This window comes from Neopelma chrysocephalum, unplaced genomic scaffold, assembly GCF_003984885.1.
Source record: "Neopelma chrysocephalum unplaced genomic scaffold, ASM398488v2 Primary Assembly neopelma1_25, whole genome shotgun sequence".
NCBI lineage: Eukaryota > Metazoa > Chordata > Aves > Passeriformes > Pipridae > Neopelma > Neopelma chrysocephalum.
In genome coordinates this window covers 26,351,146-26,377,765 of record NW_020897694.1, presented here as the reverse complement: position 1 = coordinate 26,377,765, position 26,620 = coordinate 26,351,146, and the positions used below count along the sequence as shown (strand labels likewise).

General features: G+C 39.0%; 2 protein-coding genes and 1 non-coding gene across 3 annotated transcripts in view; 2 read left to right on the top strand and 1 right to left on the bottom strand.

Moving 5' to 3' along the window:
• UBAC2 (UBA domain containing 2) overlaps positions 1–26,620 on the bottom strand; it is a 98,532-nt gene that overhangs the window by 38,060 nt on the left and 33,852 nt on the right. The window lies entirely within an intron of this gene.
• Positions 600–9,984, top strand: GPR183 (G protein-coupled receptor 183). The gene is made up of 2 exons (XM_027674671.1): positions 600–706; positions 8,425–9,984. Exons 1-2 carry the CDS (start codon positions 666–668, stop codon positions 9,527–9,529), a joined length of 1,146 nt encoding a protein of 381 aa, XP_027530472.1. The 5' UTR covers positions 600–665; the 3' UTR covers positions 9,530–9,984.
• On the top strand, positions 19,739–19,810 carry TRNAE-CUC. Its single transcript has one exon. It is a non-coding gene; the product is annotated as a tRNA-Glu (tRNA).

Sequence of the window (26,620 nt, the reverse complement as noted above, 5' to 3'; positions counted from 1 at the left end):
TTATTACTATTCCTGCTTAAAATGCAATAAACAGCTTACAAAGGCACATATCCTCATTAACCTCTCAAACCACCAGAGTTCTTCAACTCCCTCATATATTTTCAAAGGGCATTTCTGTAAATCCTCATCATTATGATACCAAAACAGTGCTGGGAATGTACATGGGCGTTTGAGATGTCTGCTTTATTTCAGTATGTCTCAGTTTTGAGGTTTCCTTGTGCTGCGTCATATCTGATTGGTAAGAAGCAGTTTTAAAGCATGTACTGATCAAACTAGAGTTTAAATTATTTTATTTTTAAATGCAGATGCATATAAACAAAGTTTTTCACACATCACAGGTATTTTAGTTGGCCAGCAATTAAATAATCAACTTAAGTAAACCTCTGGGTAAAGTCCCTTCTATGAAAGTCAGTAACGCGTAACTTCAGGGGGGAGGCGGAAGTGTTGTTTCTAATTACTCTCTTTGAACAGACTAATTGTAAAAGGATCAAAAATAGATGCTTTCACATCCCATAAAAAAGTTGACAGCAAATCAAGACCAGCACACAAACAGGGTTTTTTTTAAGCACTTGAAAAAAAACTACCCCTCCCACAAGAGAGACTCACGTAATCACTCTTGAGAACAATGTGCAAGGGTAAACTTTCGCAGTCAAGCCATCCTGTTAATGCCCTTAACTCCTCAGAAGATCCAAGAAGCTACAGAGATGTAAGTACAGAAAAGAATTAACTTTTTTCAATTTATTTTTTTTCACTGAGCAACAGCAAACAATTCCAGAAATATTATTTGGTTTTTTGCATTATACTGGTAGGAGGGATAAATGATTTTTGTATGGGAAAGGCTCATGGTAGAAATTCTCTGATATTTTATGTTCCCATATTAATCTGCTGCCAGTTAATTTCCATTTAAAAGATCTGTTGATCCACAGCATCAACAAGTTATTTCAAGTCCTTTCTTAGAATACAGCCTTCTCACAATCACAGGGAAACATTTGATACTGCATTAACTTAGACAGTTTTTTTGGCAACGCTAATTTAAATTATACTAATACAGAAATAACTACTGTACAAGTAGTAAGGAAAGCATTGCAACTCCTAAGTCACTCACCAAACCTCACAGAACTCTCCTAATAGTAAGAGAGAGCCTTAAAACAAATCAGTACTATAGTTCTGAATGCACAGCCTGCTCTTATCACATGCACTCCTTGTGTAAGAAAACAGTCTTTATTTACCAGCTCAGAAACTCCTTTTAAGAAATCAAAGTTTTATGACCTAATTCCTCTTTTAAGTTCTGGCATGCATTTCTTTCAAAGTTTTTTAAAAGGCATTCTTTTCCTAAATTGCAATCACCAAACGTCTATCTCCTTATTAATGATTTTCATGCCACAAAGCTGAAGAAATATTACAAGTGATAAGATTTTTATTCATCTTCCCAAATAAAGGGGATCAATTTTTTCTACTATGCTGGCAAAACAAGACACACTGTTCAACAGACAATAACTCAATTATCATTTATCTTAAAAAATAAGACAGTGTATGTGCATTTGGGCACAGAATACAAGACATCTATCTGTCTAACATGTTCATGACTGCTCCTGAAGAGACAGGGGAATTGAATCCTCTCAATTAGTCTTTAAGAGCTCAAATCTCACCCCTTTCTGTTCAAAAGATTGAGAAGTATGTATACATGTAAAGGATAATAAATTTAAGCTACAGTTCAGAAGCTGTAATCCCTAGAATTAAAGACTGTACCTGTACAGGCTGCATATCACTCAGATATAAAAGGTGTTCATATTTTCTAGTACTAAAATACAAATTCTCATTTGACCCCTTTTTATTCCGCTTGCAAGAATATAACTGTCAGTGGCTCACACTTTAGTTTATTTGCTATATTTTTAGGCTCTCTCCTTTTTTTAGTGTGCTTAAGTAAGTATAAACTGAAGGGAAGTTCATCATTTTAACATCAGCACAGCTCTTCACATTAACATGTGGCAGAGATTATTTATGTTAGATAGTTCTCACACTTCTCATAGGACAGATTACACCTAAGAGAGATCCAACAGATAGGAGCAAGATGTACACTTCAAATGACTTCCACTTTAACTAGTTATGCAGCATTTCAACTCAAGGTCTTTATTTCCATCTCACTTACTGTAGCTTCTATTATTTTTGAGCACCAAATGTAACTGTCGTACAACTTTGCAAAATCTATTGTAACAGACAAAAGCAGGACCAGAAAGATCCCACAGTGTTGTGCATCTGCATATTTTATTAAGCACTTAAAGAATATTATAATTCTTTATAGCCATTGTTAAGATAATTGGGATTCTCTGATATGTGGCTTACAAATTTGGCTTTACTGTGCCAACAAATTTGGGTCTAACCAAAGAAGAATAAAAGTACTAGCCTGGAAACTCTCTCACCAAAATTATCTTTGGGTTGTGAGTTGAGGACTTAGTCTTCAGGTCATTAGGCCTACTCATTGGCATTTAGAGCTTTTGAAAACTCAACAGCTTTTGAAAAAAGGTAAATAAACATAATGTACTAGAAGCATATGAGTGTTAAAGTGTTAGAAAGAAACAGGAAGCCTGTCTCTTGCCTCGGCTTTTATTAACCACATGCAGTTCCCAAGCTGCCAGTCCATACACCCTGATGTATGTACCTTAGGTGTATGTTCTTTCTATATTAACAAAGCATTCTACTATGCAACTTAGCATGCACACCTTTCAACACACATAACTTAGTTAAATCAAGCCTTTTTCTCAAACATTGAAAACACTCTACAATAAAAGATCACTTGTATGGTAAATTAGAAATCCAAACAGTAAACATAACTAGTCAACAGAAAACAATTAATTTTGACATTAAGGAAAAAAATTAAACCTACATAACCATAAGACTGTATATTTCCCACCTTCTACTGTTTTAAAACTCTACAAGACCTATACAGCTAATAGCTATAGAGGACTGTAAGTTCAGTAAATCTTCAAACCAGGCACTGCAGAGGAAGAGAAATCTCTTTCCTGACCATTCCTTTAAAATAATTTATATTCTTTATGCATAGATAAACAACATTATGCCCTCAATTCTGTTTGTTAAAGAAATATTGTCCATCTCATAGTGACTAAACCATATTATGTAAAGAGCCATGAGAGATCTTCCTAATGAACTGCCGTGCCTTTCCAAGAATTTAATTAGTATCCCTCTTAAATTAGCTACTGGACAGATGGACCAGGGATTCATCTCCAATGAATGAAAACTATGAAAAGAGACAGAGAAATCACACATTAGACTACAATGCACAGTAAAAGCCTTCTACATGTTCCCTGTTCTGCTGAAAAGACAGACAGTGCTCCTCCAGCAAAAGCAGGAGATGAGAACATCTTTCTTTTAGCACACAGAGAGAGCTTGTACCACTGCTTGAACACAATCCAAACCCATGTAATCTAAGGTTGTAACACTCCAATTGCTGGCTCATAGCTTAGTCTATCCTTTGTAACAGTTAAATGTATGTAACATTATGATACTACATATAAAGCTCATGAAACATGAACATGTCTATGATCCAGGGCTTTCGATTATGTAGTACTTCCAGACTGGAACCACCATTCTGTTTATCAAACACCTTTTGCTGTGGGGATTAAAGGTAAAACACACGTATAAACATTAAACAAATGACTAAATGCCAGTCAAATGTTTTCACAGAACAGCAATCTCCTAAAAGAGCCTTTTTTCCTTCTTTGATGAGATTACAAAATTGCTTTAGAAAGGCACCTGCACAGATTTCAGACATGCTAGCTTGCCATGGTACTGTGATTTTTTTCCCCAGGTGGATACTATTGCTAAGAAACATCAAGAAAGCACATAGAATAGACTAGCAGATGCCTAGCTAACAAATCTCATAAGGTAATTGGCTAAAGAAATTTGGTGGTCAGAAAGCAAGTGCAATGCTAAGACTTGAAAATGGCAAATGAAACAAGAATAAAGAACAATCTGCACTGTTTGCAAGCCTGGGCATATTATTAAAATTAATTTTAAACTCTTCCAGGTATAAAGTCTTTCTGGGTAGAAGCAGAGAGCGATGACCATGCCCTTAGACTAGAGATATCCTAGGACACAGTGACAGAAATACTCCTGGATCACAGAGAACTAACTTCACAAGCTCCCAGTGCAATGCTACACAACTCTATCTTGGATACATAAATAACTGAGCAGAAAAAGCAGGGACATACTGGTGAGGATGCTTCCAGGTACACCAATACCAAGAGGCATCTGGAACCCCTTGTCTTGTGTGGGACAAAGCTGGGGTTAGAATGGACATCACAGGATTTTGCCTTGTGGTGAAATATTTGAGAAGTTCACCTTGAATTGCCCAAACCATGAGATTGTGTAAAGGTAAAAAGACTCAACAAAAACAGCAATTGCAAATTGATTTTAGAGAAATTTAAGGAAGAGATACATACATTTTTTAACAGGGAGGTTGACCAACAAAGGACTAGAGTAACAAATGGTTAATTCACTTTCTTTTAAGTTCTCCAAATCAAGACCAAACAGTATTTTAGAAAATGTGCTTTAAGTGAAAAGTTACTGTAATCCATACACAAATAACTAAAATAATAACATAACCTAGATTATACAGAAGGTCACATTAAGGAAGTAAGTTGTCTGTGTCACTGAGTGTCTACAGACTCAGAAAACATAAAAACCTAAACAACCTTCTTTACAATACTATATAAAGATAGGAATTTTAAGTACTTTATACCTTAAAATTTTGCATGCAACTCTAAGCCAAAAAAACCTGTGGTACTGTTTTCTAAAATCATTAATTTGGTAAGGTAAATTAATATTAAGTTTTTTCCAAGTATATACTTCAAAGTAGTGTCATTAATAAACGCAGAAAGCCACTGGAGGGGTATTTAATCCAGCAACTTAGAAGAGCAAAAATTTTGGTAATGATTCTAGAGGGTAGCTTCAATGGTGCATTTGGATCTGGGACAGTAAATGGCCATGTTCTCATAAAATATTCAGGTACACAGCTCATTAAAATCAGTAAGAATTAAGTCCAGCTAGTCTGAGGTCTGCAGCAGTAAGGAGGCAACAGTCTCCATTTTTTCTCCAAGAATGCAAAATGCACATAAAGTATTTAAATTGTTCTTTTTTTAGATACATTCTGTGGAGGATGTCATATGTTGTATGTATAATAAGCTAATCACTAAGGAGTGCTACTAAGAAATAAAGAGCAACCTGACACAAGGAATAGGATTAAAAAAAAATCTTATCTTACTTAATAGTCTAGACACCTTTTAGGAAGAAAGTTTTTTTTTTAAATGGAGCCCTGTTCAAGATTGACAAGGAAAGGTGAAATACCGGCTGATGTGAATGGAGTTCATCCAACAACAATAAGAGTTCAGAAGTACAAAGAAGTTACCACTGCTCAGGTGATGCACATTAAGGTGTTAGATGGTAGCAACTTCATACTACAAACCAGATACACTATCTCTCTCTATTTTCATTTTTTTAAAAGAAATATATTCAGGTAATAATTCAGCACCTAGACACCATAGTGACTGCTCAAAAACGCCCATACATACCTACAGGTAGAGAAAATACCAATACTCAACTAGAGCATTTCAAAATGTGCTCCCTACATTAAAAGTCAAAACATTTTGGGGAAAACAGGGGATCAAAAAGAACACTTTCTGCACCAGGGCTGACTCCCACAGCAGGCAGAAGGGCCTGTCAAGGAGCACAGCTTAGCTGACGTGCATGCTGCCTTGGTCCTCCATCTTTCTTCTCATCTGTTTGTGGCCAGTTTGTCCTGTCATGGAACTGCTTCTCATGTATATCCATGCTAGCATCTTGGATAGACACAAACACTCTCTCAGCTAGGACTCCTTCTCAATACAGCCACGGTTATATGTGAGAATGAACATCCTATTTTGAGCAACAAGTTCTAGACTAATTTATTACATTAAAGATCTAACTTGATAGCACAAAATTAAGTGATATGATTTTACGAAATCCTTCTCCTGATGCAAGAAAAATATATATGACTGAAATTACAGAGTTTTTCCTAAACTATAGTTAAATTGTTTAGTATAATAGATATTCTATAATTTTACAAATGTTTATAGAAAGACATATGGATGGATGTGACCATTATGCACACTATTTATGAACCAAAACTATTACAACTTTATAGTGAAAATAAAATTATGCAGTTAATATGCTGTAGTTAATTACTGCAATCAAACTGTTTATTATAAATCTTTGATTATTCTTCCTTACATATGCTGAAGAAATTGTTTTACCTAAATTTCAAGGAAGAGATGAGTAGAAGATAGATGTGATGCTGTGAGTGCAAACAAGCAATCAGAAGCATGTAAATATTACAAACAAAACAAAATACCTCACTGTTCCATTCAGGTGCCTACACAAACCCACACCAATTTAGGTCAAGAGCAGCCTGTTACACTTTGGTAAAACAAGAGCCATTTGACACACTTCTACAAGGGAAAAGATGAACAGGAAGAAAGCATACCAGAACTATCCTGAGGGTAATAAAATAACTACTACATCAATCAATCATCAAACACCAAAATACTGTGAACAAAGCAGAATTAACCAACATAAAATTACAGACATTCTTAAATCTTCACTACAGCTGGAGTTGCTATTTACCAGTTTAATTCCCTTATTCAAACCACAAAACTCCCACTTGAGATTTGACATCCAACCCTGAATTCCCACCTCGCAACAGACAGTGCATACTTCATACTTCAGGGATATCTAAGAATCAGAATACTGTACATCTATCAGTCAGTAATCACTAACCTGTCTTCCCTCCTGTCTGTGGAACACAGTAGACACAGACTTAATATACTACCTGGATGTTAAACTTCTTCCTTAAATGGGTAATTTAACTCATTTACATATTTTAATACACATCATCCACTATCCACAGGTTTACTGTTTACAGAGAACCTTATGCACCCCTGCTAACCCTGCCAGACAGATCAGACAAGCTTATGATACAGTATGTGATGCAGGTACATTAATTGTGAACAACCTGAAAGAAGCAGGACAATCTCCTGAAAACACAAAAGAAGATACTAATAATGTTTTGACAAGTTAATAAAAGGATAAGGAATACCTTCTAAAATGTGTAGCTTAAACCCCTTAAAACTGAGAGGTATTTTCCAGCAAGACTTTTTTAAGGTGCAACAGGCTACAGTAGTTTGTAGATATTGTCTGTTGAAAGACAGATCCTCAGAAATCATCTAGATTTTAATTAAAGGTACCAGACAGACTTAAAATTCCAGTTGCAAAAGCTATCATCTCCAGATAGTATTCTGTGTTAAAGCAGAAACAATCTTGTTTTGACTGCTTATTTAACCCATAAATGGTGCCTCTAAGAGGCACGCTTTTGTAGAACAGCTGCTTAAGGAGTAGCATTAGATGTCCCACCCTTTCTGGCATTCATGCCTACACTATACAACTGCCAGACAACAGAGAAATATTTGCACTGAAATCAATATCAACAGGATGAGGTTCTTTCCACTTCTGAAATTCTGTTGGAGTAATTTTTAATATTACTAAGTCCCACAAATCACTGTCACTTTGCAGCTCTCCCATAATACCTCTGACTGTACAGATGAAATAATTTCTAAAATCTACTCAATTGTCAATGTGTAAAATATTTCAGCTGGGTTATCTCTCTTTTGCAGCATCACTAAAGAGTGATTAAAGTAGTGGTCTTAAGAATTTACATATGTAACAATATTTAAATTAGATTCCAAAAGTCAATTCTTAAAACTAGTATTAAACAAGCTGAATTATTATGGTTGGAATCTATAATCCTAAAGGTCTTTTCCATCCTAAATGATTCTACGACTCTATTTTAATGCCAGTATGATAAGAATGCTAAAAGACAGAGTTTCTCTAAACAAGTTAAACCATCACAATGCAAATTGTTGGAAACAAAAACTCCCTAAAAATTAACTGAAACACATTTAAAAGATTTTGTCTGTTTGTCTGACCCTTGGGGACTTCATATGATCCTTTATCACGTGGTTTCTTCAGACTCCTTTTCCCCCTCAGATTGCTTTAAACAGTCTCCCACCTCCTGACCACCTAAAAACTTCACTTTCCAAATACATTACATCCCTGGTTTTTTACATTGCCCCATCTGATTTTTTTCATCAGAGAAGGTATTGGGATCAAAACAGAATAGCCAAAATCAGGCATCTTTTTGTTTGTTTTCAGAAGGAGGCTTGAAAAGTATTTCACAGCAATGAAGTTTCATTTCAGTTTTTCAGTCTTGTTTTTCGCAACAGAGGTTGGCCATTGTTATGCAGAAGAAGTTTATCTACATTTATTACAAAATGTTCCCTTTTGTTGTTTTGTTTTGGGTTTTTTTCATGTTAGGTCTACTGAGCTTCCTGCAACAACAGGGGTTACAGAAATGGACACTTTCACAGCCTCTGAGAGCAACAGTTCCACCTGTGACCTATATGAGCACAAAGATACAGCACGGGTACTGCTGTCTGTCTTCTACAGCTCCATCTTAATTCTTGGGGTGCTTGGAAACACCATTGCCCTCACTGTCATTTTTAAAAACAGAAAGAAGATCAACTCCACTACTCTGTATTCAACAAACCTCGTCTTCTCCGATCTCCTGTTCTGCATCGCCTTGCCAACAAGGATAGCCTACTATGCCCTGGGATTCCACTGGCCATTCGGAGAAGCATTATGTCGAATAACCGCTCTCTTGTTCTACATCAACACCTATGCAGGTGTAAACTTCATGACATGTTTGAGCATTGACAGGTTTTTTGCTGTTGTCCATCCCTTCCGATACAAGATCAGAAGGATTAAATACGCCAAGGGCATTTGTGTCTTTATCTGGTTTCTTGTATTTAGTCAAACCTTCCCATTACTTATACAATCCATGTCACAGGAAGAAAAAGAAAGGACTACGTGTATGGAATATCCAAACTTCGAAAAAATAGAACATCTACCATTTATACTTCTTGCTGCCTGTTTAATAGGGTACCTCATTCCCCTGGGGATTATACTATTTTGTTACTCTCAAATTAGCTGCAAACTTTTTCAAACGGCCAAGGAAAATCCACTGACTGAAAAATCAGGGATAAACAAAAAAGCCATCAATACAATCATATTTGTAATTATAGTGTTCATCATCTGCTTTACCCCTTATCATGTTGCAATTATACAACACATGATTAAGAAACTTCAGAATGAACCCTTGTGCACTGAAAAGAAAATTTTCCAGAAGTCACTTCATTATACTGTATTTCTGATGAACTTTAACTGCTGCCTAGATCCTTTCATCTATTTCTTTGCATGCAAAGGATACAAGAGAACTGTACTGAAAATACTGAGACGACAAGTGAGTGTATCCATTTCAAGCGCTGCCAGGTCACATCACGAAGAAAGCTCACGTGACGTGGGAGAAACGCAAATGACGGTACTTGCTAAATCTTCCAATGGAAAGCTACCTGAAAAATAAAGTCTGCAGTACATCACAATGGAGAAAGATTAAAAATCCAGGGTCCACAGCAAAAACTCTGAGCGCTCCCCAAACAGAAACTTAAGAAAAATTCTGTTTCTCAGGATGTCAGGAAATAAAGGAGTGATGCTGGACTGAAAAAGAATTGTCACAGGACAGCAGGAAAACCAGCATTGTAATCTCCTTGCTGTATCCTTTTGACCGATCTTTTATTTTTTTTCAGGAAATATGGACCATTGTGAATGTTCAAATTCCATGCTGCACATATATATGCCTGGATGTTAAGCAAAGACTTGATTCACAATTTGGATTAAACACAAATAGTTTATAGTTCAGACCAACTACAACAAGAACATCTGAAAATTTCAAGACCTCTAGTTGAGCTCCAATTATAGCAATGGTTTTGTTAATCCAGTCACACAAGCAAGGGAAATCAAATTTTCAGATAAAATGGACAACTGTGCACGTTTGATATCACAAATGCTTAAATTTATAGCCCTTTGGAGGTGAAACTGCATTTTATAGTATTTAGAACGTGAATGTGTTATTGGACAATTTACGTATATTGTCAAATATAACACATGGAAAGCTAATGAACTGTTTGGTTCTCCTCAACACTGAACATCTCCTGTATGTTAAATCACTCATCTTCACAAGGTGTATTATGTCTTTACTCCTTTTCCTAAAGGAGAACTTTTCTTTCTAGTGTAAAGAGTCTCTACTCCATTGTATATATATTATTTATAAACACAAATTGAAGCAAGAGACTGTAATATGAAAACTGTACCATTTCAGTTAAAAGGACAGTGATACAGAGTTCTTCACAACTTCTGCTCAAGTCAGACATGGACACAAGACAAAGGTTTTAGAGACCTGAATAAACGTTCACTGTTGGGGCCAGCAAACAGTAAATTAATGAGTTAATTCTGATGGTCTGAGATGGCTACCTCTCTTTAAGTGCTGTTTTACCTGAGAGATCAACAAATGAGAAGAGCAGGATTTGCTGGGAAAGAACAAGTTTTCTCATGATGCCTTTATAGAGCATATCTGGGATCCATTTGGGCACACTGAAATTGGGCCAGGAAAGAGACCAAATGACTTAAACACATCCTGCTGGAATCAGCTTAATACCAGTTGAGAATCCAGGATGCAAGCCCTGGGTTCCTGCTGTCGTGCCCTTCCGTCACATGTCAGTTTCCTTCCCTACTTTATTTCTGGCCCCTCTATCTTTTCTTTAGTGTTCTATCTTATTAATATGCCTTCACTTGCCAACACAACTTGGTAACTGCACCAGGAGGTTGTGGTGGAAAAGGAAAATTAAAGACTGCCTGACAATTATAAATAAAAGCTATGCCACATGTCAGAATAAATGTTATTTATTGCAGCTGTATCTGTCTGGATGGAGGTTGAGTCAAACAAACATAGTTACATTTGTCATCTTTGCAATTCCTTCCTTCCTCGTGTGTTGACCTCCCTCTACTTGCAAACATGGAAGGGTCATATCTGAACATCAGTATGGAAACATTTTATTAACAATTACTTTCTTACGGCAAAGAAAACATAACCCCTCCAATATTTCATACCACTTAGACTGCCAAAATTGAGCTTCTAATTACAAGAGACACTATGCAGCTTCAAGAAAACGGAGTAAGAAAAATAATTTTCAACAAAAGTTCTCCTTAATTCCGTGTGCTATAAGCAGTTCTGTTCTTGTCAGTTTTTTTAATAAACTATTTTAAAATATTATTTAAGAATTTGTTCCTATTGCAGTAAGCAAATGATAATCTAATAAAACCACAGACAGACCACTCAGGAATACCTAGAAACTGTAGAAATAAAATATCCATATTATTAACATTACACCAGTACAAGCTCATTTTTTTCTACTAATGTCTGGGGTTTTTTTGTTTATTACTGTGCATTTCATCTAACTGTGATCCTAAAGCCTTAAAGACAAGAATTTTTTTTTTATATTTGTATGTAAAATATAACAAATATGTATTAAAACACCACGTACTGCAGATAACTACACTCTTAAGTGGAAAGAAAGTGAAGATCTGTATTGAAAATCCTTCTCTATCTCCATTTTCTCACATAAGCAATTCTGTTATTTTCAATTTTAGAGTTTGTTTCTAAATCACAGCAACATTCTCAAACAGAAAACAACACCAAAATGCCACTTTTGCTCTAATAAACCTTGAAGCCTGGGTCCAGTTAGGTATGGGTTTGAGAAAAGCTATTTTTTTTCTCCTTATTTTAATATTTCTCAAATGTAGAAGAAACCAATAAAATAAAAACCTTTTAAAGCTAAGATAAACTCAGATTCCTGACAAAAGTCCTAAAGGTACAGAGACACAGACAGACAACTGTGACAGCTGATGCCTCTGCTAATGACTCTGCTTCCCCTCACTACTCGTCAGCACACACTGACAGCTCACACACACTCATATATATGAGGAGACTTTTTTCTGTGTGCTTGTCTGAATCTGCCAAAAGTAGCAGTGGGGGTTTCAGTGGGCCTGGGACACTGCGCTGAAGTCAAACATTTAGAGAGCATGTGTCCTGTTTCTTCTTCCAGCTGTGCTGTGGGGCTGGCAGACATCACCAGAGAGTTGGTAACAACCTGCTGCATGGGACCAAGGGAGAACAGTAATATTGAAAACTTACTGCTGTTCTCAAACAAATGGTTTCCTTCACATTGTCCTTATCCATTTATCCTGCCCGTGCTCTTCCCCCAGTACTGTTTGTTGGAGTATTTTCATGATAGCAGTTACCCACAGACACACACCCTCAGGACTCTCCTGTATGCCAACATGAAAAAAGGGGGAAAAGCCATACCTGGTATCTCTTTCCTTCTCCAACACTGAGTATACAACAGATGTGTTGTCTTCAAAGACATGAGGATGCCATGCCATACAACATGTGGCTGAAGCAGTATGAGCTTCGCAAGAGAAAATGAGCTTTTGCTTTGGGAAAAGCTTCTGATACATTCTAAGACATGTCCCCTTCCATGTGAAAGGCTGACAAATGGTCACAGAGATCAGAGATCTAGGGCTCACTCATGCTTCTCACATAGAAATAAAGCAGCGACAAGTAGCAGTAGGTTCAAATGGCTTGCTTACTGTAAGGATCTGACTGAAGTTTTTTGGAGAAACTGGGTCTCTGGAGAGTGAAGTCCAGTCAGAATCTTGAAGCTCATGTTCATGATAAAATGACAGAGTATCTTCTATCTCTACACTTCGGACTGTCAACCTAGGGACTCCAATTACATGAAGTCCTACTGTTGACACTATGTGTTCACTGCTGGCACCTCTGTCAAATCTTGTCTGGTAGGGAATGTGACAGAGTACACAGAAATAAAAATGATGATGCTGGCAAAATGGTCTAAGTCCCTAAAAGAAAGTTGGATAGATACCTGTTGTCAAACACATGACCATGCATCATATGAAAAATCCCCAAACACACATTTTCAGCAGAAGAGCATTTAGTGCCTTCATCTTTTCTTTCACTGAGAATACAAAATTACAGACTAATACTGCAAGTACCTCAGCTGTCTTGGGCTTGAAGATATTGAAGACTAACTGAAAGCATGGAGACAAAGAATGCAATCTCCTATGGCTTACAAACTCAGCAGAAGAGGACAGGTATTCCCAAAGGCATTGTTGCCTGATTCTTTTGCCTGTGGCCCTGAAAACTGTGTAGACAAGGAACCTGTCAGCAACATGGTCATCTCCTAGCAAAAGACAGTAAGAGCAACTGTCTGAAGTGGTAAACATGCTACCACAAATAACACAATTCCTGAAGGTGGTTAATGACTCCTCTTAAATCAGCAAGCTCAATAGTCAAAAAAACCCCAACAAAACAAAACAAAGGAAGGTTTTGGGTTCTTTTAAATAGATGTTCCATTTAATACTAGTATGGTTCTGAAACTCAAAAGCTTTTAGGGAAGCAAGGAATGAACGGACCTCAAGAAAGTGATGAGACAGCCTGTAACATAAGAAAAGTAAATAGTGCACAACTGAAGAGAAAGAGAAGAAAAGCTTTGCCTTATGTGACCAGTTTTGAAGGAACTAAAAAGCAGCGTCATACTCTGTCTCTTCTACCTCCATGTCTCTGGTAGAGAGCACGGGAGCAACTGAAGACAAACTGAGGTTTGTATTCAGCAGTATCTCACTGTGCTGGTTCAAAACAGACAAGGTCAACATACATCAAGAATCATTTGAAAAACAAGTCATTCATCTGAGTGCAATATTTCCTAATACAATCTTGCCTAAGCTGCAGCCTGCAGACTAAGGGTATAGTACAAAATAAATACAAAAACCTCTGCCAAGCTGCAACCCTTTTCTGAAATAAAACAGGAATTACTGTTTGTGTAGTAAAAGCTCTGACATATTTCCTCAAATTTTTTTCCCCTCAGAATACTCCCTTGGCTTCCTGCAATGTCTAACTTCTGACTTCCTGAGGCTGACGTCTCATCTTTGCACATGACAGTCGTCAATCAATTTTTCCTTCCACCAGCCTGTATGCTCCCTTTTTGAACGTCTGTGACTGCAGCATTTTGCAGCACAAAGTTCCACAGAATAACTATCCATGGTCTCTGGAGGAGCCATTTTCATTCACTTGTGACACCTGTTAGTTTCATTTGAAGTCCCCTGCTCCTTGCACCAGAAATGAGTGAATACAGCAACTCCTTATCTACCCTGTCCACATTACTCGTGATTTTACAGACCTGCATCAAATCCCCTTCCTTTGAGTCATCTCGCCTCTTCTCCTGTGAACAGTCAGATAAAAGCTGTTCAGCACTTCATTCCAATTAGAAAGGAAGGAAAGAAGGCAAATGTAAACAAAGTATGGGAATCCAACTGTGTTCGAGCGGGGTGGCAGAAGAGAACAGAGTGTCTCTACACACAGGGAGATCAACAGCATTTGGATCTACTTTTCCTACCACATTCAGTAGCATATAGGTTCTCTAAATTAGGATCTTGCCCCATGACTGCCAAATTTGGATAACCTTGCTCTGACACATTAAATAAGGAAGAATAGGACCTCAGTGGGCTGGAAAAATGGATTCACAGGAATTTCATGAAGTTCAGCAAGTCAAATGCAAAACCCTGCATCCGAGCTAGAATGAGCCCAGTGCAGGCTGGGCATGACCTGTTTAGAAAGCAGATTGGCAAAAAAGGTCTGGAACAAGTTAAAAAGGAGTCAATAGTGTGACCTCACAGCCAAACACATATGAGATTGTGTTCAAAAGAACATCCAGAGAAGCAATCTTTCCCCTCCATTCAGTACTTGTGAGATCATACCTGGAATTCTGTACTGGGTTTGGGCTTCCCAGTACAAGAAAGATACGGACACACTGGAACAAGTCCAGCAGACAGCTACCAAAAACGCTGAAGGGGCTTGCAGGAGGAGGTGCTGAGGGAGGGCAGATGGTTCAGCCTGGAGAGGAAAGACTGAGAGGAGATGTTATCATTGTCTTCAACTGCCTAATGCGGAGGGGTACAGAATAGATGGTAACACCCTAGGTTGTTGCAGCAGGGAACAACTAAACATTAGAAAGCATTTTTTCATCATGAGGCTAGTCAGACATTGGGAAAGGTTGCACAGAAAGCCTGGGAAATGTCTATCCTTAGAGATATTCAAAACTTGATTGGACACAGCCCTGATTAAATTGTCTCTGCCAGGGTTGGGCAGCACTATCTCTAGTGGCTTCTTTCAACCTACATTCTTCTACAACTAGCAAGTTGGTCCAAGCTTTAAGTTAGACAAGAAAGCAACATGAAACTCGATGGCCTTGCAGTAAAACTAGAAAATTATATAACTTTAAAATCTTCTAGTCTTGTCCTCTACTTAAGCCTTTATCAAAATGCTGTCATTAGCATCCACCTAAAATAAAGAAAGCTCAAGACAGCAAATATTTCTTTCCACAAAGCTGTATTCATTTTTCCTCACTGCAAAAATATGAGTTTCTCCTCTTCCTCTTTTCTTTTCCTCAGTTGTGACAGATGTTGTGCAAAGGGCTAAACTAAAAAAAACAAGTTTTGCACCTGTTCTGAAGGCAGAAACATTTGTGGTTATCCTATCGCCTCCAGAAAACTATACATTGTCTTATACCATGCAAAAGGAGAGCTATGTTCCTCCCTCTATTAAGCTAGACTTAGCAGTTTCATCCTTCCTGTGGCATGTAACTTTCAAGGGAAGTTGTGGTTAGTGAACAGAAGGCACTCCGAGGAAGCCTACTTTAAATATAGAGCTGCTGAAAACTGATTATTCTCAACTTACTAGCCTAAAAAGCAGCCAGATAGTGTTTTATCACTGCTATTGATATTAAGGGGCTAAGAACCTAATGAAACCTTAATATCACAACCCCAAAGCATGGAAAGTTACAGCAGTTCTGTGTAGAAGTAACAGATCATTGCTGCCAGTTGGACGGGAAGAGATGAAGCTCCCCTGCCAGCCGCACGTATGAGGCATTTTTGACAGAAGGGGACAACTGAAGACTCCTGACAAGTTATCAGACTATGAAGACAACACTGGGACAATTCTTGTATTTCTTTGGTCTTTTAAAAAATAAATACAGCGTATTCACAATGTCAGCTGATCAAAACAGCCCAAACACCCATCAGAACCTTACTCCTTCGTTCACTTAGATGGGGGCAAACCAACAATTTTAAATGTGCCAGGGGTAGCCACTACGATAATCAAACAATTTGAAATTACTGATATAATAATTGTATTAATTTCATTAAATGAAGGATCTTTTCACTTGAACTCCTTTTAAAAAGCCACAAGCTAGAGCAGAAACTCTAAAACTAACATACTCAGATACCACCACTGGCAACAGAACTAGTGACCACAAACACCAGACAACTGCAAAATGAGCGGCACACAACCTGGGTACAGCCAGGCCATCTCCGCCTCTCCTTGCCTTTCTCCTGCACCATTTCCACCATTCAGGTAGCACCCACATCCCATGCCCTCGGCCATACCCGGGAGTACAGGGAAGTCACCCACAGCTAGGCAAACGCACATAGGCTGAGCTCACGAGAGAAACCAGCTGAGGACCACTGCAGATAGAAAGCCTAGGGTCAGGAAAATGCCTCCTCGGGTCTGAACTGGTTACTGCCTCCATAAAAGGTCTGCTTATATTTCCTCCACTGCATGTGGAAGCTGAACTTGGAAAAATTAATTCCTCTGGCTACCTGCCTTCCTAATAGTGTGGTTGCCTGTGCTTGGGGGCACTCACTGTACAGCTCAACATCTCTATTCAAGCAGACAAGTGTCACTGCCATCATAATCCTTTGCAGTGCTTCTTGTGCTGCAGCTTGCAAATTCCTACTGAAATTAGGCAATTAACGATCAGATTTGTAATTTTAAAATGTCCATTAAAAGATTTTTGAAACAGAGATCACTAAAGAGTGAGTACGTAACTCTTTTAACATATTTTAACTACAAATGTAAATTACTAGTTAATTTACATCCTCTGTCAAAATAGCTACAATTAGGAAGGCATAAAGATGGAGATTGAATTCTGAAATTCTCAGAAATCTGATTATAATGCTCTTTCACAATGTGCCACTTTCTAGTCCCAAACAAAAACAGGAAACAAGTTTGCCTCACTGGCCACAGACCCACTAACAGAAAAAGTTTTTGCTACTCTCCTTTCGAAGTGTTATTCAACTTTGTTGGTATCCCAAGAAAAAGTCTAAGCAAATAAGAACCATGATTTACATTCCATCTCATCTGATGATAAAACACAACTGCTCACAGCAGGACTCTTCCACACACAGGACAATGACAGCAGTGGCCACATGGGAGGGGATGTACCCGCAAGACACACCAAGAATTGCAGAGCACCTCAGAACTATAAAGGAAATTTTACGTTAGTTAAGCGACCTTTGCTTAGAACAGCAATACTTCTTCGGTCCATAAGAAATCAGCAGCACTTTGAGCCACAATGTTTGCAGTTGCAGAAGTAACTTTATCACTGATGATTTACCCAGTGTAGCAGCCAGCGGTGGATGATTATTCTGTGAAGAATTAGTGACCCACATAAGCACGAGTTGAGGCACAGACCTCTGCATCATGGACACTATGTGACCACTACTTAATTGAGGTGCACCTAATCAACAATATAATTAATCAATATATGCACAGTCAATACATAATTACCCAACATGTCGTCAATGCACACTTAAGATTAAGTATATGTATATAATGTAATATCTCATTCACATGAATTATTATATGCAACTGCAGCTTCATTAATTAAATAAGAACAAAAGTATATGTTGCTCAAGGGGGTCTTAAAAGCTAAGTCCTGATTCCCAGCTGGATTCTGTCAGTGACTGATCAATCTGTACTGTGAGCAAGACCCTGCAGGAATACTAGTGATGTCAGAGCTGGTGAACCTCACCGTGGATGGGATCTGTGCCACGTGCTGTCCCTGATCAGATGCCCAGCCAACCCTGTAACATCTTGGGGTTCCCAGCATTGCAAGAGATGTAACATTTCATAACTTGCTATCAGCTTTTCTGGGCTATTAATGAACAGTTTTCTGCCTTTCAAGTGTTTGTGTCTTTCCCATTGGGATTCAGTTCTCTCCTTGGTGTAAAATACTGTTATTTTATATATCACTTTTCTAACTGCAAATATGAGTAGGATAAAGGGTGAGTCGAAATTCCTCCAAAAAGTATTCTTTCAAATTAAAAAGATCAAAGTGACTGAGTTACACTTAAGCAAATGAATTTTTATTATGAGCAGAATGAAAAAACTAATTATAAGGCTTCTTGGAGAATAAAAAAGGAATTAAAATGTAAGCAAATTAATAGTCATGGAGAACCTAACAGTGAGCTATCCTAAAATCTGTGAGAGAGAATCAAGCAGTGCTATGAGAAAAACTGTAATCAAGCAGTGGTAGTAAGAAAACAAGGAATTAAAATAAGAATTTGAAAAAAATCCCACCATTTAGGCTGTCTAGGATGGTAACAAACACACAAAAATGAAACAAACAATTAACACTACAGGAACTCAGGGAAAAAATGGCTAAAGTTTTTAGTCATTTCTGTACTTCATACATAAAAGCTTAAATACTGGTGTCAAAAAAACCCCAAAATACCTCAGAGGCTAAATAAATTTGTGCTTTATTTGTTCAAAACAAACATATGAAACAAAAATATCCCTTAATTCGAAAACTTAGATTTTACTATTTGAGAACTCTTATCTGTGCTTCCCAAAAAACACTTGGTCTTGGTAACAACACCAAGCAAATGAAATACTGCAGGCAACATCATATTTTGCTCTCCCCATTTAGTTTCAGTTTCAACTTTTTAATATTTTGTAACAGGCAAAGATTACCAACAAAATGGTTAAAATTCTGTGCAAACTAATGTTTCCCACTTTGTCATGGTTTGAAATAGCCTCAAAATCCAATTCTGATTCCTAGCCCCCCTCTCACATCTCAACCCCATGTGAGATGGATTTTCCAGACAAAACACACAAGACTCAATGTGGGGGGGAAAGGAATATATTACAGGACTGTACAAATAAATACTTATACTATAATACATTACATATTATCTTAACTCTATTTCTATCTCTACCATGACAATAATATTTACAATGGGCCAAATCTCTTCTCCCTCCAAATAAAAGTCCAGGAGAGAAGAAGAAGAAAAGACCCCTTCCAGTCTCTCAGCAGCAGGTCTCTCTAGGCAGCAGGCTCTCTGTGTCTTTCATGAAGCAGTTGCAGCTGGATCCTTGCCAATGCACACGAGGGGGGTCTCCAAGCCCCTCTCGGCCCCTCGACGCCAAACGAAGGGGTCTTTCCGTGGGCTGCTTCACCCCAGACAAGGTTGCGTCACCACGGTCATATCACGAAGCACAGGGGTCTTCGTGACGGTCTGGTATCCTCAGGGGAAATCAAGCCCCTTCACAGAGCTCCCATGCTCTGACTCAAAGATGGCTGCCAGCTTCTCTGAAGCCTGGCAGCAGTGGGGGGGGGCCAAGGTCACCCCACACACACACATTCCTTTGGCCGTCCTGGCTTTAGCTCTCAGGAGGCCATGAGCTTCCTAGCTCTTCTCAGCAGTGCATACTGCACTCCAAGACTCTTCAAGTGAGTCCAATCATCCTCCTCTCTCATCAGAGGAGTCTCCAGGGGAGTTTGGGGGTTTTGGTTATTTAGTTCTTACCCCAACTTGGGGCCCCCTGGTGGTCTAGTGGTTAGGATGCGGCGCTCTCACCGCCGAGGCCCGGGTTCGATCCCCGGTCAGGGAATTCCCCCGGGCAGATGGAGCTCGTCAAGCCCTGTAAGGGCATCCATCTATGAGAAGGTCACTCTAAACAAACCTACGTCCTGAGGACCTCACTGCCATTGTCCAAGCTCGCCTGGCCCTGGCAGATGAACCTTAGGATTAAAGGGTGGGCTCAGTTCAGCGCATGCTGTGTCTCACCTAAAAAATCCGTTGCGCAGGCTTGAAAGGTAAAAGACCTTTCCCAAATCTTCGTTCGCGAAGACTGGCCATACTTATACTCTTACCCCAACAAACTCTGTCTCTGCTGCTGGCTCGGTTCTCTTGTCCTGCTTTCTGCTGCTGGCTCTTTTCCTTTTCCTCAGACACCTGTGTCTTCCATGCAGCATACCGGCTTCTGCTGCTTCTTCTGGTTCTTATCTGTTGGCTCTTTGCCACTGCTCTCGGACGCTGCTGTCCCTGCTGCTCCGTCGCCCACTCACAGTGGAGAAAACTCCTCCAACTTCTCAGCCACAGGCACTTAGTTCAGTTCAACACCATTCCAAGTCCACATAGCCCCCCAGCCAGGGGCTGGGGGGGGGCCGGAGCCCCCAGGGCTCTCACCCTGGCTCCTCGTGGCCTCACCACAACATGGCCACCTCTCTTCTTCTAACAAGTACCACTGCTTCTTTTCCGGTGGAGAGATATGTTTATACTTTGCAGGAGCACTGACTGGGTCAAACCCCAAGGGTCACCACCCCCTGGGGGTTACCACTTTCCTAGTTTCAGGGGGAAAAACCTGGCTCAAACCACTACACACTCTTAATATCTACATCACTCGTATAGAAACTGGCTGTATGGAGAAACTGTTTCTGACTAAAATTTTTAATTATTTGGGGTTTTTGAAGTATATTATTGCAAACAAAAATAATGTCTGCTTTTATCTTTTAAAGTTTTGTTGAAATATAAAAGATAGTAATCAATTTATCTTTCCTCTTTTTTCAATTTTATTTTTAAAAGGTCACAATGTTGGTACATTGTGCAACTTTCGGTGGCATCACTTCACCCCCTCGGCCAACTCAACCCAAATTTCATTACCATTTCTCTTTCCTCACACAAAACAAGAAAAATGGAAATTGTCTCGTCACAGCATGTTTCTCTCTCATCTGCTACCCTGATTTTGAGAGACTAATACTAAATCACTCAGAGAGATGCCATGTCTCATAATAATATGCCTATTGAGGAGTTTCTCCATAACAGCTACTGCTTCTAATAGCCCTTGTTTAAAATTATCCAGTGCAGAAATCCAATTACAGCTCATTTATCTTTAAAAAGGGTTAAGGCAGCTGGCATTACTTAGCCAAGTTGGCAGAGACACATGTAATGCTTACCTCCATAAGGTGCTTACAGAATACTGACTGCAGAGAATAATCCTGCTGCAGGGCAGAACAGTTTTCTCACCATAAATAAAAACATATTTCCAATTGGAATAATTACACTTAGTTCACAGATCTCAGACTGGGGTCGGTACTTTCCACTTAACAAAAGTAACTAAACCATAAGTGTGAAAGTGTTGACAGCTTGGTACCATCTTGCTTCCAGACACACTCTACCACTGGGAACACTTTGTGAATTTTTCTCAAATTGCCTCCCACTACTTTCATCCTCTAAATACTGTTAACCAACATGTATGCCTACCTGAGAGGTGCAATAGCAGATAGACTTCGCATCCTAACTGAAAGGCAGAGGTAAGTATCCTAATTATTGTGAAAATGGAGCATTGCCACATTTCAGGAACACCCTCAAAATCCTCAGCAAATCCTGACACCATTTAAGAAACACCTGATTATCCATTTGTTATTGCAGGCCGATATCTTGAATGGTACAACTTTGTACAGGGCAGAGCTTTTGGCTGATAATGACTCTTCTTACAATTACTGAAAGCTCTTGGTGTGATACACTGTGGAGAACCCCAGTTCAGAGGTTATGGTCTTCTAAACCATGTGTCCCCCTCCTCTGGCAGGGGTCACTGACTCTACAGCAACACATGCCTTAGCCTCAGGTACCCGGAGCTGGGCTGAAGTAATCAGTTTCAGTGAAACTTTTGCTGCAGAGCAACAGAAAGAGAATGTCTTGTTCTGCCTTCCATCACTTTCCTTGCTCTGGCACTGGTATTCATCCACCCAGAAGTGATCAAATTTAGAAACTTAGACCAATGGGAAATGATTCCTGAAAAAAATATAATGTATACAATGTCTTATTTTTAAACATTATTTTAATCTCCTGATAGGCACTGCCTGTAAGAAGCCAGACGACTTGTGTTACAAATGGTAGATAGGAAGGAGGACAGGCTGGAGCCAAGAGCTTGCTCCGTAAGCAGCAGCCTATGCTTTAACCAGCTCAGCCTTGCTATAAAACTGCACCTTCAGCAGGTGAAACAAAGCCACATTGCTTGTTCGTGGTGCCTACTGTGCAAGAGGAGGAGAAAGGAGGAGCGGAGAACACGGCTGGGAAGACATGTTTATGGTTTGAACTAGCACAGCTCCTTCCATCAGTTGAATGCAAGTCAGAGTTCTGCTCAGTTCAGAGTACAGGTGCCTCATGCTCTCTTACACTAATCAAGTGTCACTTTGCATTTGTTAGGAGTATTTTTTTGTCTACAATTATTCTGTCTCTTCTGCCCCATATATTAAGATCTTCGTATTTCCCTCAAGAGTTTAAATACATTAGGTCTCATTTTCTGATCCTGTCTCCTTACTCTCTCACCTCTTTTCACAATCACTACTATATTAAGCAGAAATTACTTTAATTGAATAACTGGTACACATATTTGACCACATTTTTGGGGGGGTTGGGATAAATCATTCAGAGTTTCAAAGTGCATAACGTAAGCACTGAAGGGCAAAGACTTTTAGCTTAAGAATACCAGTAAGGTGGACTCCTAACTGTCTGCTCCCCTTGTTGGTTGAACATAGTGTGGAAGGAGTGAAACACACCTGTTAGTTTTCTATTTGCTCATCTCACACTTCCGACACAAAGAAGGGGTTCAGAAGTAGATGTGAAAACAGAGATATGCATACGGATAACACATCCCAATCTCCATTCATAGGCAAGAAGTCCTTCTTTTCCTTTGTATGAATATTTGCAAGAACATTCACTGGGATTATTGCAAACACTTCCCTCTCTTAACCACAGCTCAAAAAAAGCTGCTTGAAGAAGGAACGTAGTGCTCAGGGTAAGAGAGATCCGACTGCAAAACAGCTACTGTTTCAGGCCTGTAGCCAAAGCACAACTTTCATTAAGGTGTAAATACACCTCCAACTTTTATTTCTGGAGTGGAAACATTTGCTAACAATTCCACTGTGAGGCCCATGCCTGGTGTTTACCTCTAGCTTCCTTGCCATCTTACAGTCTGCTGTTCACTACGACAGTCTGTGCAGAGACAGTTATTGCACTGAAAAAGCCAGAAACATTCCTGAACGACCTTTATAAATTTATTTTAAAAAGTGTTTGACATCCAGGGGGCACAGAAATGCCCCAGTTTTAGAAATAGAAGGGTTTAGATAAAACACCACCAGATGAATGCTGAGGAGAATCTTAAAAACAATAGAGGAAAAGCACAGGATGTTCTACTGGCTTCAGCCACACAGGCTTCAATCATCTTTCACGCTTGTGGCAGAGCACAGAGCTACCAAAACACTATCTTAATCAAAAGGTGAAAAGAGCTGGTGACCACAGGCTTGAAGAGGTGTAGTGTGAGGAAAGACTGCAACAAATGAACATCCCATTATGGGAAAGGATCATTAAGCAAAGGCAAAAAAACCAAACAAAACTACCTCTCATTAAGCCCTTGCTAAAACTCATGGTGACAAGCGACAGAAAAACTCTCCACAGAAAAGCACAGAGATACAGAGATTACTATTGAGCGTCCCTTTATGAAACTGATTTTATTTTCTTAAGTGTACAAGGCACACAAGTAAAAACATAAGAAACCTGAACAAAAGGTTTACAATTGAGAAAGGTATTTTGTCTCATACCATAGTGAAAATCAGCTTGTTTAAGAACTGCGAGAGATTATTATGTGCTTCTTGTTGACTGACTGTTTCCAGCTGGGGTTTAGTGGATGTGCTTTTCCAAAAGCTATTCCCAGACCAGAAAGGAATTACAAAAAGCAAAAAAGCAGATGTGGGCTGACTGCCTTGTTAGCTGAGATAGTCCTGAACAAAAGCTGCCTCTCAAATGGAATGCTGTCATCACAACTAACTCATCTACATCCTGACCAATCTCTCCATATTGTCAGAAAACTGGAAAAGGTGTCCTCATGTCTGACTGGCTCCAGAACAGAGGAAAACATTTTTAAAAATAGCTCTGAGAAACCATCTCAGAGTTCCTGCTCGTAACACACCCAACTTAAGCACTCAAAATACATAAAGTACGTTCCACCAAATGATTGACATCCCTACCCAAAGCAAGAGTGTCACCCTTCATGTCTGTGTGATACACCACAGTACTGTCAGCTCTGAGTAAGCTGAACCTTCATGGACAAAAGGATGACCTAGCCCACCTAGTCTGAAGCTGTTGTGTATCTGATACACTCACTCAAACTATGCCTATGTGCAAGGCGAGCGGTGGGCAAAGCATCACATATGGACATGCTTCCAAGGGGCTCACTGAAGTCCAGAGGGACATGGGGATATACATCCCAGTCTGAGTAAAGCCTGGACAGGTATAGCCTGGAAGGAAATAAATTCATGTTTCTATGAGGGACAGCTGAGCCTTTTACAACCTTTATGAATCTAAAGAGAACTCTCTAGCAGTTCTTAAAGATCTTGGTGCTTACTCTGGTCAGCTGCCATTTGTGAGGCACTCTACTGAATCAAGAAGAGTGGGCAACTTCATTTAAGGTAAGCACATACTTTAGTAGGCCTTTCAGACACATATAACCTCAAAAGTGGACCTTTATACCGGGAGTGGTCCAGCTTGCAATGGAGACTGGCTTTTAACTCTGTATCTAATACATTTTCATTCTACAGACTTCTGGCCTTAGAGAAAAAATATTTCATAAGTAATGATCCAAGACCCTGGCATGTCACACACCTGAATTCAAAGAGTTATGATTTCAATAATTTGCTTTTCAACACGATTAGTTTCATAGCCATTCTTACTTCATCTGAGAAATACTTTCAAAGCATGCAGGTCCTACCTGAACTTATGGCTCCAATAACTTTACCTCTTTCCTGTTTCTGGAGTAAAGGAAGTGGAGAGAGGCACATAGGGTAGCATCAGCCTCCCAGAATCATTTGCATGAACAAGTGACAACTGCCTGTGCTGGGGAAGGAGAGGTGGGCAACACAGATGAATGAGAACTTTAGCCTTTCCTACCAGCTTCTGACGTGTGATCCTCCACTGAGCTATGAGTTTCCACGTTTCAGCACATAAACCCTGCTTCTATCCACCCTCCTGATCATACATGTGGTCCACATCACCCAATCCACACCTAAGCAACCCAAGAGCACACCTTGTGTGACAGGCTGAAGAGGGTCTTCACTCCCTGCTGCCCACTGATATAAGCACTAAATGATCTTAACAGTATCTATATTTAGTGTAATGCTTGGGCAGAGCGGAGCCAGAGGGTGGCAATTAATGTTGACCTATGTGGCAAAGCATGTAAGCTATTTCACCTCGTTTATTATGATCTATTTTCATGGTAGAGACAATAAGTTGGAGTTAACTACCAGAACGTGACTCATGTATCCGCTACTCAAGATTTTGAGTGCAATTCTGTAGAACAGTTGAGTAACTGGCTGCTCCTTAGTGCTCTTCTACAGTAAATATTATTAGCAAATATTGTATTATTTCTTGTCTGAGCCATTTTTAAACTACTTTTGAATTCTTGGTAAAAAAGTTAAATCTCTTCTAACTTACAATATTATAATGAATATATTGTAAGAGACATCATAACATCTTCAAAGGCTAAAGATTAATAAAGAGAGGTTTTAATATTCATCTTATTCATATAGTTTGGCTTACTTCACAATGCTTTAAAATTAAAACGCTTCCCACAATTTTGGTTATTTTTGGTCAAGACACCATTCACACCTCCTTTTGACTCATGGCTGTAGCTCAACTTTTCCAATGAGTAAGTATTCTAAGGCCCAAATTGCTGGCAGGAAATTGTTTAGCTTGTTCATGATAAAACAGAAAGAAAATAGAAAAGCTGTAGTAGAGAAGTGATTTCTTTGCAAAAAAATACTTCCCCATTAAGACCATCAAATAACCCTTTACACAGCTACAGACCAAGGTATGTGAAGCAAAGTGATGACTAAACAAAAGGAGTATTCAGTAAGCATAAAATAAAAGCAAAGAGGAAATTTTAAAAGATCTTCTTATTTATACAGGAAGTCTTCAAAGTCATTTAACTCTTAAAAAGAGATTCTAATTTCTTACTTCTTTAGTGAAGCAACTGTGTTAGTTTTTTTACTAATGTATGCAGTCTTCTGTCTCCTTTTTTTTTTAAAGCCTCAGTCATACAACTGTGCCTCCTCAGAAAACCACAGAACTTACTAAATCAGCTTCTGTCCATTACTTTGGTAAATCAAGAGGGATTTCTTTGAAGCATCAGTCACTGCAAGACCTCCTTTGTGAAGTTACTTCATTACTCTCCTCCTCTGTCCTAAAAGAGCAATCATACACTCTGCATTTTGCAAAATGATGTGACAGGCACAATATCTCCTCATACTAATAACATCTCCCACTGCTACGAAGAATTATTCATTCATTTTCCTTCCTTCTTCCTCCACCACAATCAAATAATTAGCTGCCCTACAAATATGGGGAGAGGGAGGAGATACATAGA

What these genes read in the sequence shown, in the direction of transcription:
- GPR183 (XM_027674671.1), top strand. Translation starts at nt 666, where the DNA reads ATGCCCTTAACTCCTCAGAAGATCCAAGAAGCTACAGAGAT. An exon ending in ATCCAAGAAGCTACAGAGAT is followed by an intron (nt 707 to 8,424) that starts GTAAGTACAGAA and finishes TTTTCATGTTAG; the next exon opens with GTCTACTGAGCTTCCTGCAA.